This window comes from Lutjanus erythropterus, chromosome 16 (assembly GCF_056507025.1).
Source record: "Lutjanus erythropterus isolate fLutEry1 chromosome 16, fLutEry1.hap2, whole genome shotgun sequence".
NCBI classification, from domain to species: domain Eukaryota; kingdom Metazoa; phylum Chordata; class Actinopteri; order Lutjaniformes; family Lutjanidae; genus Lutjanus; species Lutjanus erythropterus.
In genome coordinates, this window is record NC_139332.1 from 16,722,149 (window position 1) to 16,737,993 (window position 15,845).

Here is a 15,845-nt window from a genome sequence, read left to right on the forward strand (position 1 = left end):
AGCATGCTGAGGATATTCTCCATCATACATCCATGAGGATCGTGTCTGCAGCCAGCATCTCTTTGATGACTTGTTTGTGACTGTCTGGGGACCTTTGTGACTGCCTGTGTTAGTTTTGTTGCACCTGATGTGTCAGGACAAGTTACAGCTTTAATCCTTTTAAATAAATCCAGGTTGAGAACCCATTTTCAGCCTGATAAAAGCCAAAGTAAAACCATGGGGGGACCAGAGGTGGACTGCAACTGGGGTCCCAGTGGAACGGGCAGAAAAATTAACTTCTCCTTCCGTAAGTCATTTCTTAAGAAAAGTCCGATCAACTTTAATTCTACATCAACTTTTACTGAATTCCAGGAAATTGTTAATCAAAGCTCAACATTTCAAAGACAAGTGATTAAAGTCAGTTGATAAAAAAGCAGCTTCCACTGAGCAAGACGTGTTTTCTTAATTCTGTCTGCATTTCATCTGACCATCTCCAACAACTTTCTCTTTCATGTCCAACCAGCACAGCTCACCATGCAGAATCTCTTCTGGTTGCCACACTTACTCTCACTCTTCCCCCTCCACTGTCACAGCTCGTCTTGTCAATCATCATAGCAAAGTAAACATCACTAATCAGCTCTGCCAGCAATTGTTCTCAGTTACATATTTGTGAAAAGACATGAATGAAGTCTGTGTCAGTGCATATCAGCAGACAGTGAGGGAACAGAGGCCATGTAGGTCAACGACAGTGATTTCTATGGACCTGGCTCATGAAATCTGGCAGGAGGGGCAGACAGGCAGGAGCAAAGAGCGTCTGGTCTTTTATCTGAGAGGGTAACTGGGCCACGGCATCACAGGAGGGGTTCGATCCGGCTGGGCAACCAAATGTGTTGTGCAAGTACAGTGGGAACAGTGGTGTTGGTCCGTGAATCAAAGTGTTTGAGGGACAGCTCTGCAAGAAAAAGCAGCACACAAGCAACGAATGAGCAAATACTGCCACATAAAACGCAGAAACTGCAGGCCAGATATTTGAAGAAAATAGATATATATAAGATATAAAGATATATAAACGTAAAGTAATCTTTTTTTTTCGTTTTTGGCATTGCTCTCCTTTGTGCTGCTCGCAGAGGCATCATTTAAAGCCAGGAAAACTGACACTGTGAACCCTGTCAGTGGTGAACCTTGAGGGAATAGAGCCGACAGGATGGTTTTGGGGGACCTGCATGATGCTGATAGCAGCAAACAGCAGCAGCAGTGAATGACTCCATCCATTTAGGTATACAAACTAACCTGATGCATCATCTTGTCCAGGATGCAGCACCACTCGACCTCTGACTGTCTGGCTAACATTTCAGATATTTATCTCTTTAAGCAAAGTGCTTTAATAATCTTCACCTTCACTTCAAATCAAGTGCACAGAAGGTTAATATCAGTTGGATATCAAATAAAAGTGCATCTTTAAAATAAGGTCGAACAAGTCAGGTATGTTTGTTTTAATGAGCTGAAAAAAGGACCCTATGTGATATAAACATGTAAGTTAATTTAACCATATTATATTAATATGGCAGTACAGGGCTGCCATGCCACAAAAAGAAAATCAGTATTATGTTAAAACATGAGAATCTTGTTAATGTGAAAATGTCAATTTAATCTTGTTCTTGATCTTTAATCTTTAAATATCCATTTATTATAGTGTGAAAACATCCTGTAATAATGTGAAAATATCATTTTAATCCTGTGATGTGAAATATCCTGTTATAATATGAAAATATACTTCAATATTATTGACATTAACATGAAAATATCTTGTTATAACACTAAAGTAGTCATGTTATAAGGTGATACTGATCCATTTTTTCCCCCAGTGTCAGGTGTGGCAGCAATACTGCATCATACAGTAATAAAAAACAGCAAGTCATCAAAGTTATCCTTTGTCCTTCACAGCTCTTTCAGTTCAAAACAATCCGCAGGTTTCACCTAAACAGGAAGGCTGAGGGCTCATAACCACACAGGAAGCCGCATTAATTACTCTGACAGCGTCCTGCTCCTGGCTGAGTAAAGCTTCATTAGGATGGACACGGGCACTGCTGAAAGGTAACACTCATATTCTGATGAATGAGAACAGAGATGTCAATGTAAAGATAAAATGGGTAAAAATAAGAGAGGAGACAACAGAAGTCCATCATTAGTGTGTTTATTATGTTAAATGATTTTGGTTCAACCTACAGTTCCAACACTGATTACTGATTTCACTATAGTGCACTTGACCCTTGACATAATTTGACAATGTTTATATTAGCTTCAGTTGATAAGTTACAAGATACTGAGAGGTGATAAATGACAGCACACATCCTGCAAGTATCATATAAAAACCCAAACAAGACACAAAGCAAGAAATAAATACAGACATTGTTCAAAACATTCACATTTACAGTATTCTTCTTGGAATAGTTGCACACAAAATATGAAGCTGTATCAAAAGCTGTAACTCCATTTTTCTCCTTTTTTTTTTTTTAATCAATCTGCCCTGTCGGCAGGCGCGGTCAAGTTAAACTGATGGAGAAGACTGGAGGGGAGAGGCTTAAAGCTTAGGAGGAAAGCTCTGGTGTAGCTGATACACTTCAACTACTAACTCATGAGACATCACGTAATCAGTGCCTGACTGCACAAACTTACAAAACAGATTAATAAAAACCAAAACATTTTTTTTCTCTGCTCAGCAAGAAGACCAAGACTGAATTCCAGGAGAAGCTCTTTCACAAAGATTAAGGACAATAAAATAATTTCCTCCTCAGATATAACAAACAATCAAATGCAGCTGGTGCACACATACAGTACTACAAGTTAACTACAGCAATTTATATTATTTTCAGAATCATCATTATATTAGATTTATATCGTTCATGGACAAAACAAACAAAAGAAGGAAGCAGAGTATCCAGTCAGGCACAACAAATACCCTGAAGTGAAATCATATACAGCAAACACAAGGAATCATTTAGAATGAAGAATTACAATGAACAATAATCCAGATCGTACTGTACATGGGACATTCATTCATGTGACGAAGCTTCAATATCAGATAGTGGAAGTTTAAAACTACTACAGACTCTTCGTAGATCTGTAACTGGGGAGTATTTTAACACTAAACTACGCATAATACTGTGTCCTAACTGAACGCATTGCATTGCATAACATCAGACCCACACTGAATCTGTTAAATATGCACTTTTGTTACATCATGTAATCAGACCTCTTACCTATAAAACGTGGTTAAGTAGGCAACTTGCTGTTTTCCTATGTTTGTACTGTTTAAACAGCTACCAAAAAAAAAAAAAAAACAGCAAGCAGACAAGATAAGCCAGATGCCCCGCCACCTCCCTCCAACTGCCACCGTATTTAAGTTCTTGTAGTTAATGAGGAGGTGTCATTAAGGCTGCAACTAACTATTATTTCCACTGCTGATTAATCTGTTGATTAACCTTGATTATAATTTCAATTAATTAGTTGTATGATCTATAAAATGTAAAAAAAAAAATAGTGAAAAATGTTGATCAGTGTTTTCCAAAGCCCAAGGTGACGTCCTTAAATGTCTTGTTTTGTCCGCAACCCAAAGATAATCACTTTACCGTCATAGTGGAGTAGAGAAACTTAAACTAAACTAAAACTGATTAATCGATTATCAAAATATTTGCTGATTAATTTAATAGTAAGCATGTTTTCATTAGTACATAATTACCTGAAAATAAAAATATTTCTGTCATGTGAGAATGAGCTCTTTATCTACAGAAGGCGCAGGTCCTCTTTTATGTAGGCTACCATATTGTGCTATCATGGTAGCTTGCAATAGACAAACTAGACCCTGTTGAGAGGGGAACATGAGAGGGGTCACTTTTTGCAAGTTTTCCCACCACAGCAGGTTCTCCTACATACTTAGAGAGGAATTTGCTCGATGCCACTAAATCCTCCACACTGGTCCTTTAATTGTTGCAGCTCTAGTATAGATAACTCGAATTTCACATTTGTGAATGAACTGTTCCTCGTTCATGTAGAGCTTTCAAAGCAACTTACAGGAATAATAGAAACAGGGCATCTGACACAAGTTTAGCTCAAACTGGCACGGCACATTTAGGACATTGCAATGGAACGTCAATGTAATCAGACTGATTCAGTTAGGACACAGTGTTGCATCAAATTCAGCAACTCATAAGCGTTCAATCATTCTTGTTTTTAATCAGGAGTTGTATCAGGAAACAGCCACATGGTTGAGCTACACTTCACATTACACCGTTAGCTCTCGTGTTTGTAGTCATACTCGACATCTGATCTTTATGGTGACTGAGGTTGAAACTGTGTTTGCAGAAACTTTGCAGAGAAACCTCAGAAGCAGAATGTTTGTTCAATGAAAGCAGGATGGCATGCATTATGGTACATCTACTGTACGCATAGAGTAACTGCAGCATGCTTGAGTTATTAGTATTTATGTGTGTCAGCATGACATGAGGTGCATTCAACAAGTGATAGTTTGTGTTTCCGATCACATCAGGACTGTAGATTAACAGATAATTAGCATTTGGCTAACATATGAGCTTTAAATGGATGTATACAGCAGCTCTACCTCTGTATGTACTGTACAGCTCATCGAACACGCCACAACATGAATGCTGTAAACTGAAAATGACATTCTAACGCTGAGCTCCGCCGTGGGAGCTTCCTCTGTTGGGAGTGTCTCTGTCTCATCTCTGCGGCTGGTTGATGCGTTCAGGGTCTGTTCGGGCCATCAGTCTATCTCTTGGGTCTGTCAATGTCATCGATGGCTGCCAGAAGTTTCTGACGAGCCTTCTTGTTTATATGTGAGCCCAGACAAACATTCACCAAGTTGGCCAGCTGCTTCATGGAGTATTCCTGCACACAAACACAGTCAGTCAGAATAAATGAGTTAGCTTTAATCCAAATTCGAAATATCATCATTTAAGCTTTTGTACACTTTCCTGATTCCTTTTCACCCAAATGTTTGTGGGTGAATTAGACACTAAATTTTCATATCACCTATGCATTTTTATTATATCAAGCCAAATTTCCAGAGGCTTTGGATGAAACTTTATATTCAGAACCAGCCTGTTTCTCAGCCTCACCCTATGGTTCTTGATAAACTGCTCCATGTCGTTCTCCGTCAGGTAATAGGCCTTGATGTAGGTCTCAACAAATTCTTTATCAGGGATGGGTCGGAGGTCGGTCAGCTTCTCCAGCTTCATGAGGAACTGCTGGAAGTCCAGCTGCATCAGGGCTCGGCCCTCATTGCTGCATTTCTTAACATTAGCGTAGCTGCAGTAGATCAAACAGCAGAGGAGAAAAGAAGAGGTTAGCAGGTTCAGATAAGCAAGAAAATTCTGTTATTGCTCTTTTGTTTCATGAAAGTCGTCACGTGTGTTGGTCATAGGCTGATGTTCATTTTAAGATCAGATAACATTTACTGATTTCACGCAGGCAAAGTCCTGTTGCAGTGGTTTTAAATTCTTAACTGTATTTCACTGTGATTTTTTTGTGCATAAAAATTGCCTGGAAGATGTGGTTTAAATGATCATGTGCCAATTTTTTATCAACATTTGAGTCAAAATGGAATTACTGGCAAAACTCCAGCAGCAAAGTGATCAAAGAAATGTCAGGTAATTTACCAGATGATGGGAGACACTCAGAATCCATTAGTGTTTTTAGAAACCAGTGTAGAAAATTTTACTGATGTAAATGAAAAGAAGGACACATATTTCAGTAAATGTAGTATTTGTATAAGACCTATACCATTTAAATCTACATGTCATGTAGCTAGAAAATCATGTTTTAAAAACAAGCTCAGAACAGAGCCTGAGGTTGGTTATGGGTTAGAGATCTCATGGTTTTCCTTTTTCTTTTCTGTTCTTTATTTACCTATTTATTTTTGATATATAGGAAGTATGTTATTCCTCTGTCTTGATACTATGTTTGTTTATACGCAGAAGAAATATGGCAATACCACTTTTATTATCTTTGAAAATGATGTTTCACAATAAAAGAACAGGAAAGAAGGAAGTCAGTACTGTAGCATAAACAGAGCAGTCTATATAAATATGTTTCTATTTGTATTTTATGCACAATACCTTGTTCTTTAAACACAGTATGGGGAGTTTTTTACTGGTTATGAAACAGCTTTAAGTTAATACTGATACCTCTATATGACCCACATGAGAAAACAAGACCATAAGCCAGAAGATCAGCTGTTTCTATATAGTTACTCTTACAGAAACACCGGGTTGGGTTCTTCATGAAACATTCATTTACATTTTCTCAAAGTTACAGCGAGTAGTAAGTTTGCCAGCAAAAAAAAAACACGAGGAGACTTTTCCTAAGATAATTTTATTTGTGACGTTATATTTTGGGGTTCTGGCAGTGGAAAGACTACTGCTTTTATCCACAGGGTCCTCAAAAATTCAACACTATATTCTGCTGTACTGCAATCCAACTTGTTTTGCCCTGTGGCCCTCCTCCCCGGACTCGAGGCCCAGACTGGTCGCCTCCAGACTGTCGTGACACTGGACCTACACAAGCTCAACATTTGACTCTGACAATGACAATCTATGACGGGTCCAACACTACAAGTTGATCAGCTGTTTATAACTATCAATTATCTGTCGATGTCAAGTTAATCCCATTATCCCCAAAACAAAATCCCACCACTCTGAAAATACACACTGTGAAGTTCAGTGACTTCCTGTTTCACTGCAGTTTAACAGTTATAAACATCTTTTCCTCCTAAAAGATTATTAATGATTTTTTGTGACTCATAAACAGACACTAACTCATTTGTTGAACATTTGGTATTAATTTGAAAATTTGAAACGGGTAGTGTGGCCAAAACAAAAACAGACACACTGGATCCAAATGGAAATTTAAAAGGAAAACATGCTGGCTGGAGTGTCGCTGTATTTTAGCATGTTTCCTTGATCTCTGCTGATATATCATGGTCATTTTAAGATTTAGTGCAGTAAATGTATTACAGATTTGTCCCTTTTTTTGGTCCCTACATGTGTTTGACTGAATTGGCTTACTTTTGGTTTGGTTTTCTTTCTTTTCCTTTTGTGTTATTTTGTGAATATCTGGACAAGCCTTACGAGTCCTTAGGTGCGCCTACATGTGTCCTGCATTAAATATTAAGTCACGCTGGTCCACACAGCTGTCTGTGCCATGTCAGTAAATGTGTGTGTGTGTGTGTGTGGGCCAGAGTACACATGTATTTCAGTGTGTGTGTTTCTGTTTAATGTGTTTGGCAGAGGGGACTGTTGTCCACTGGCAGGTCAGCATGTGTGTGACATCTACAGTACATTAACGCACCACACAGACAGGTCTGCTCCGTGTAAACTCTCTCTGTCTCACACCTCTGTTTCCATTTTCTGCCTCACCCTCTCTCTCTGTCATCACCTCTCTCCGTCTCACTTTTGCTTGTCAGGCCTGCCAGAGTTTGCTGCTGAGTGTACGAGCTCCGGCTCAGAATGCTAACAGAGCCATTTCTGCAGCTCTCTAAGGGGAGACGAGCGCTGGACAGAGAAATTGAATAGCAGGCTGAGCGAGTCGGAGTACAAAAAAACAAATATGACCACTCCGTCTTGGCGTGCCAGAGGGGGTGGCAGATGTGTGTGTGTGTGTGTGTGTGTGTGTGTGTGTGTGTGTGTGTGTGTGTGTGTGTGTGTGTGTGTAGGTAGAACTACACAGACGGCAGAAGTCTGCAACAGCAGCTTAAATTTGCATTGCACTTGTAATGGGCCATTTGTTCATTGGAAAGGGTTCAAAAGTTCTCTTACGCAATGGCAAGAAAAGTGCTCAGGAAATGTGTTGGGAGGTAAACATGTTTCCCTCTGTCAGTGGGTGAGGGCCTACACTCTTAGAAACTGGGGTTCCAAAAAGGTTCTTCCTGAAGGGTTTGCTTCTGAAGAACCCTTTTTGAACACAGGGTTTGTCAAGGGTTCTTTGTAAGAATGGGGGTTCCATTAATAACCCCTTTGGAAAGAAGAGTTCTTCAAGTATAACGGAAATCCCTGTAGAACTATTTTGTCAAGGGTTCTGTGTGCCTTGATAGAAAAGTGTTCTCACTAGAACCACCTGATGGGTACTACATAAAAGCCCTTCAGATATAAAAAAGTTCTCAAAAGATCCTCCTGGGTTGGATAAAAACCTCTGGAAGATAAAAAGGTTCTTCATAGAAACCCTGGGTGTTCCTTGGTGGTACGCTTAGAAGATGGAAGGTTCTGGGTAGAACCCACAGAGAAGGTTCTGTGTGGAACCATTACACCATAGAAGGGTTCTCTGGAGAACCCCTTTGGTTGTTTCTATATAAAACACTTGAAAAAGGTCTTGGTAGAACTCCCTGAGTGTATTCTAGATAAAACCCTTGTAATATAGAAAGGTACTCATTAGAACACCCTTAGTAGGTCCTAAATAAAAAAGAATCCCTGTAATACTTTAGGTTCTGGATAGAACCCCCATAAAACGGCTCTTTGTAGAACCTCTCATAGGTGGTTCTGGGTGAAACCTTTCACAAAAGCTTCTTAATCCAAATTTTTATGTTGGGTTTTAGGCAGACCCCTCTGAAAGGGTTCCAAGTAGAAATAAAAGGTTCTACCAGGAAACCAACAAGGGTTAGGGACAATCTAAAGAACCTTTTATGGTTCTACTTAACATCTTTATTTCTAAGAGCGTATGCTTAATGTCCAGTGTTCTCTTTTTCCTTCTTAAACCACTTAACAAGCGTTTGTTTTTGACCTGAACCATTTTCTGCTCCTGCCCTCACAACCATCACCTGCACTCCCACTGCAACCTGCACACATTAGCAGTCCGGGACGAGTCTGCCTTCAACATCAGCCAATTTCTTGCTCCCATTAAAATGTTTGTAACCTCATGATAATTGTCAGCTGTTAGCGACTGGCTTCGTCACCATCCTGCCACTCTGGCTCAGAGTTGCTGTGCATCTCATCTGTCTGATCAGAGGTTCAATCTAAAATCCTATTTCGCACATTGACTCAAGACGCTGAGTGAACAGACAGTGAGGATGCAGGTGCTGAGAAAAAAAAACACGTTCTGACATTTTGTCAGCTATCACAACTCATATCTCTCACTTACGAGGGAGAAAGTGGGCAAATGCATTACAAGGGATGTGTCAAGAGCGTTTACAGTTTGTGTGAGTGGACTGTCAGGCAATTCCCCTGATGGGCCTTTGGTGAAACTGGAGAGATGTGACAGAGGGTTTACCAGCATGAGGAGGGAAGGAGATGGCAGGAATTTAAGAGTGGTTTTCTTGGAGGAATACTCCAAAGGAACCTGGTGTTAGAGAAATACACATTTCTTATGTATTGTAGGTAATTTCCCCTGTTTTTTTATGGTGCTTGACAACATGCTTTGGAAAATTCTTTTTTTTTTAATTTTTGAATTTATGACGTGCAGATGTTCAAACTCAGAGATAAACACAGAGAAAGAGACACAAAGAGGTGATAAAATTCCACTTCTCTTCTATCAGATGCAATGAAGTCTGGGGGGCCTCAAATCACTGTGATACAATAATTCATGAATGATCTTTTGTAAGTTTACATATCACAAGTGCAGGGGACGCATTTATGACTGTAACCTGAGCGTGAAGGCAAAACCCACTACTCTACATCTGCATTGAATACAGAATGGAAACATACGGTTTTCAGTGATTCATAATGCTAATATGTGCATTTTGTGCACATTTTCTTCCTCCAGTATCAGCCTGAATAGCATTAAATTGCTTCCGCAATAGCTGCTGAGGTATCCCAAATAAATATTTAAAAACACAAACCTTACTGCTGACTGAGGCTTTTACTATACTGACAAACTATCAATAATTTAATGAGCTATATACAATGGTCTTTGGACGCTGACCTTTTTTTTTAACAGTTCTATTTTTATGAATAAATACATTTAATCAGGTAGGAGTTGCTCTCCAGCAATGGGCATAGCCACAAAATACCTCAATTAAATGACATTTGAATACAGTAAAAGTGCATTCGTAGGAAAGATGTTTACAGTACATTCAACCTTAAGAGCTTTTACTTTTACGTTTGCTTAGGTAGATGACAACAGTACAACTCAAACTTGAATATGTACATGTTTTTGTGGATATAAAGATGGATGTTACATGCATGGGAAAGCGTGGCATGACAGAATCAAACAAAGCAAAAGTGCTGTAGCCACATAAATAGAAATCCACACTGTAAGGAGAAGTGCTCAGGTAAAGTTACATGAGACACAATCAGACTCATCTGAACTCTCTCTGTCTCTAAATTAAAAAAAAAAATAATCTCAGACTAATTTTTTTTTTCCAGATAAATCAGATTTGGCTGTACGATATTCAACAATATGTCAGTGTGCCACAAGAAATTCTTTTTATCAGCCTACATGAGTATGCTTTCCCAGTCAGATTTGTGTTTTAATGCACTTCTTTGTCATCTGTGATGTGAAAACACCCAATTTGCACACAGTCAGAGAAAGTACTATTGTTCCTTCTAGTCCTGCTATTGTTCAGTTATAAAATCAGCGCACCGTGGAGCGTCTCCCCCGGGCTGCTGACAGCACTGCTGCCGCTGTCCGGCGTCACCTGCCCTGCACGCACTGCACTCCTTCCCGCCATGAAGGGTTTATTTAAACCAAACCACACAGTGTACAGTGGAAAAACAAACCCATCAGTGTATTATTTTGTTTTTGTCCAGCCTGAGTGAAGCTGACGAGAGTTTTTGCAAAGGGAGTCTGGTTAATTTTAGCAAGAGCAATAAAACAGCTGTTTCTGGTTGAACAAAACGTACCTTACTCTTTTAAAGAGGGTTTCTCACCATAGAGATTCTGTCTATAATGTTGTCAGATACTTAGAATAACAATGTGAGCCTGTCAAGAAAACACGTGTCACCTGCCCTGTGTGCTCCGGTGCACTCTGCTGAAGTGAGTGCTGCAGAGCATCACCTGCACTCTGTTTCTGTCACTCTTGTCCACGTCAGTCACAGTTAGATTTGTGGTTTGTGGTGATTTAGAGACTTCTTTTGTAAAGATTTCAGCCTGCCATGCTGTTGTATTGTTCTGTGTACAATAATGCAGCTAAAAAAAACAGGAGCTGAAAGTTAACCACCAGCGCATGCTGTCACAAGGCCTTTCTTTTAAATAAGTGCGCCAGCTATTATAAAAATGCTTTTATGATAATTGTATAATAATATAATCCCACATTGAAATGTTGTCCCTGTGCATTTTGGGAACTACTATCTTACGTATCGTTTTATCCTGTTACTAAAAAAACGCAAAACAAACCAGAATTGTATTTTTATCAATCATTGAATGGCAGATGCACTTAACTGCCCAAACAGACGATCTTGTACATTTGTATAGTTCAAGGACTGTTTCACACTGTTTTTTGGGTCACTCTTACATTGATATAGAAGGAAAAGAGGAAACTATTATGCACCACTAAACTGTGTTCTTCAAACTGCAGTTTTAACACTTATTCATAGTAAGTGACAGAAAAAAAGGCTTTGGCTGCTACTTTGGCAGAATGACACAGGGCTGCACACATCCCCCTTGATGCTGAAGAGGCATTTTATGACTCTCTTACCCTTCTACAAGAGTCCTGTTGGCCAGGCGGATGCAGTGCTCCCACAGGACATTGGACACAGGCAGCGGGATGCGCACATGTCTGGAAACATCTCCCAGCCGCTTGTTAAATTGCTCAAACTCCTGGGAAGGCAGAGGAGAAAGCACAGGTGAACCCATCCAAGAGTTAACTAGAGTATAATAAAAAGGAGAAGAAATAAGTGATGTTCAAGAGGTACATTTCTTTCACTGGAAAACAGCGTGAAATTTTTTGTTAAACTTGTGTCATGAAGATATATCTGCAATATTTAAAGGTAAAATCAGATTATTAGCCTCTGCAAGGTATACCAAAAAACATGCTATGTAAGGCATTTATAAACAGCAAACAACTGCAGCCACAAACAGGAAACAAGCCACTGTGGGACCAAAACGCCTTTGCTTTCCCAACTGGAACATAAACAAAATGAAGGTCTTCATGAAAAATAACTCGCTCTCTGTGTGTGAATACTCTGTGTTCCTGGATGATGCCCAACATCAGCTCCCTTAAGTCTCAACATGGAGAAGCTAAACAGAGTTCGAGAACTACCTCATGCTGTGAATTTCACAACCCAATTATTTACAGTCTGTGAAGAATAAACAGGAGCAGGTCTTTGTATCAGTGTCTTTTTATGTATACTTGCATCATTTAACATACATTACATACTCTGGTAGTTTTGTAAGTAAATTATATCAACCAAACTTTTTTTAACAGTATGTCTGGGTTATTGTACTGCAACTCTACTTTAAGTGAGCGGGTCAAATGATTTTAGAGTCTGGACTCAACATCCTGATCTACTGAACAGACATCCACAAATCATGCATTACAACAAATCATTTGTTTCTGATGAATACTGTATTCAGGTTTGTTAACATCACAGCTGGACTTATTAACTTTTCAGCAATTACAGACACCCCTTAGGCTGCCTTTGGGGTCTACTAAATTAAATCTTTAAATACATGCTTGAGAAAACCGATGACACTGGTTGCAGCATCTCCTTAGAACATATCCCATTTATTTCTTACACATTTTCCACGCCAAAGCATAAAAAAGAACCCAAGTAATGAGTGGTATTGTATTATAAAAATAATAAATTGATTAAAAAACATGAGGGTGAGTTGCAGACTTGCAGCAGAGAGAAATCAAGAGGAAGAGAGGAAACTTGTGCGTGTGTTGGCGATATAAAAACATTTTTCATCATGAATCCTTATGTTACTGTACAGTTTTGTGGTTCATCTGTCAAGTATGAACACTGTAGACTAGAGTCTCTGTTGACAAAGACAAACTGACAGATCTGTGTTATAGTCTTTGCTCATTTCCTCTATGAAACGTCTGCCACTGCAATGCTTTATCATAAACTATGATGAACTTTTCAGACATCGTCTCTCCCTCCTCATCAGAATCCCACACCAGACAACGTTGAAAAACATTTTTAGAATGACTTGGGAAAATAGCATTTTGATTTTAGGACACGTGTACTCCAACCAAAATTTGACTGTGTTGATTTTAAAACATAAGGAACACTACTGGGAAGCTAGAAGAAGATATAAAAACCTAAAAAAAAAAAAGAAATCGCCCTTTAAACCAAATAATAAAGAGGAAATATCCCACACTAAGATGCAGGCTCCAAGACATAGAGATGTACTGTGTAGTCTTGGTCACAGAAGGCCCACAGCTACATGTTTGTAGCCACAAAAACACAAAGGCATTTCAGTTCTGCCAGTGCACTCAATGCACTCTGTTCAATTATGGATGAAATTATACAATTATGATATTATCTTATTGCTATTTATATGGAACAAATTGGAGTACATAAGGACTGTGCATAAACATGACAGATGTGTCTCAGGAGATGTGGTTGTCTAGTTTGTGTTTGCAAATATATGTCTGATGGCTTTAATTCAAACCGCGTCTTATTAAAAAATGAACCTGAATTTTAAGGCACACACAACTACCATTAATTTTGCACCCTAGAATGAAATGGTATTCATTCACAAACACGCCCACAATGGTTTCTGACTTGAGCATTTTGTCAATGAAGTCATTCTGAGGCTGCTGCATTTCTCTGCCACTTTATATGCAAATCAATGCCATTGTTGAATGCTCGTGATCAACCTGAATTCATGAATAAAATATTCTCCAGTGTGGTGCTGTACAACAAAATGGAGCACACTCTTTTCAGTCAACGCACATAACACAATCCATATGTATTATGATGAGTGTCTGACAAGTTGGTAGAGAAGGCTATTAGTGCTTGATGGGGGAAAGTACATGCTAGTTGTAATACGCATCATGTCAGTCCATCCGCTGGACTGGTCTGACACTGTTCGGCATTCAAATGTGGCCGCTGAGAGAGAGAGAGAGATTTTCCCCTGAGGCAATTTATCTAATGAACTTAATTAGTAAGACTTAACTGCAAAGCTGTCAGGACCTGTGTATACATATGGTATATATGTGTATGAAGGCTATACTGACAAGATAAAGCAGAAAAGTATAGTGTGCACTTAAACTGATTTTTTAGGAAGGCCTTTTTTAAGTGTATAAAATATGTTTTGCTGCTGACCCTGTCCACAGCAGCACAGTGCTTGGCTTCCACACAGTTACTCCTCCTAGCTTCTCCAAACTGGGCACATGTTGGCCACTATCTACTGTAGCTAATTACCTCATTCAACTCCACATTAAATAATCCAAACTATCCCTTTAAATTTACCTAGTTCAACAGCATCTGTGGTATAAAATGTGATTAAATCGTCAGCTTTCTAAGGCATGCCTATGCATATATGGGGATTTGTCTTGCTTTGGTGCCAGTCTGTTCAGGATTCCACACCACAGGAAGCCCTTCAGACCTCTCTGTCTCTGTCTAGTCCCATGTGTCCTTCAACCCCATGCACAATTTATAATGTGATAAGTGGCCAGCATGCATAAAGACACACATTTAGTGGGAACCTTCCAGTTCCAAAAACATATCTGTGACCGATGGGCTCGAATGTCTTTTTAACAAAGCTGAAACCTCAGGGGAGATCTGCATTCAACTCTCAACATCTCACTCATGTACTAAATTATTCATCCCGTCCCAAATAATTGATATTAAAGATTCCCGAATGAATTTAAACTCGAGAGCGGCAACAAAGAACTTAAAATTTCCTGACTTTAAGTGGAATAAAGGTTAATACTTCATGTAAATGGAACACAAGTACAACAAAACACTAAAAACAAACCTATTACAGGTACCTTTTGTGTTTTCTCCTTATTTACTGTGGATATTGCATGAAACTGAGTACTGAGTATTTGTTTCAGGAGAAAAAACACAAGATTGAGATATTTCTGAACTTTCCCTGAATATAAAATAAACTAAAACGGCAAAAAGGATTTTAATTAAGTTTTCTTGATATCATTATTTATTTATTATCTTTATACTGACAAAGAGTGTTAGTGGCTTAAATAAGGCTACATTTTTAATGAGGAGGTATTTGCATATTATCTCTCTATGAAAAGTAAAAAGCTGTTCCAGTGAGGTCTCCATCATTTTTTTAAACAGACGATTAATGCAGCACAAATTAGGATTAAAAGCGCTTGAAAACTTTAATGCTGCACTAATAATATCTTTACATTAACAAAACATAAAATTACTACATTTAATATGAAAGGTGTTGCTTGTAGTAACAAATCCACAGATAATTATGAACAGATTCTGCGGTTTTTCTCAGCTTTACAGGACTTTTTAAAGAGCATCTCAGCTCATTGTTTTGGTATTCAGGGCAGAAAAATTACTGTTTCAGTTCACTCTCAGCGTCCTCATCAACCTTGTGTCCAGTGTTTCCTGACTGTACATAAGTTGGCTTGTTTACATACCTGGTAAACAAAGTGGAGCATGCAACTATTAAAGCCACAGATATTTCCTTCAAGAGTTGATGACGACAAATCAGTAGCAGACCATTTTCATATAGTTCGAAAGAAATAAGAAAGAAATAAGAAACTGCTTTTTTTCACACTCACTCTCTTACTTGGGCAAAATCCTGGTCAAACTCATGGCCCATGATGACATATATAAAGTTATTTTGCTTGCAAAAAAGAAAGGCATCACATGAAGTGGCTGCAGGCAAAATCAAAGGATGAATGGATTGCAATTGTCAATAAAATACACTGTACTGGAAAACTGACCTTTTCCTTTTCCTTCCAATACAGAAAATAGGGGAAAAAATGGACTACA

At 38.8% G+C, this 15,845-nt stretch overlaps 1 protein-coding gene across 2 annotated transcripts in view; it reads right to left on the reverse strand.

Moving 5' to 3' along the window:
* Positions 1–4,200: 4,200 nt before the first annotated feature.
* vps50 (VPS50 EARP/GARPII complex subunit) overlaps positions 4,201–15,845 on the reverse strand; it is a 138,848-nt gene continuing 127,203 nt past the window's right edge. For both annotated transcript variants that reach the window (XM_084739153.1, XM_084739154.1), the window contains 3 exons: positions 11,621–11,742; positions 5,115–5,304; positions 4,201–4,884 (listed from right to left, as the gene is read on the reverse strand). In XM_084739153.1, coding sequence (XP_084595279.1) covers positions 4,765–4,884; positions 5,115–5,304; positions 11,621–11,742 — 432 coding nt within the window. In that variant the 3' untranslated portion in view covers positions 4,201–4,764. The remainder of the gene's footprint in view (positions 4,885–5,114; positions 5,305–11,620; positions 11,743–15,845) is intronic.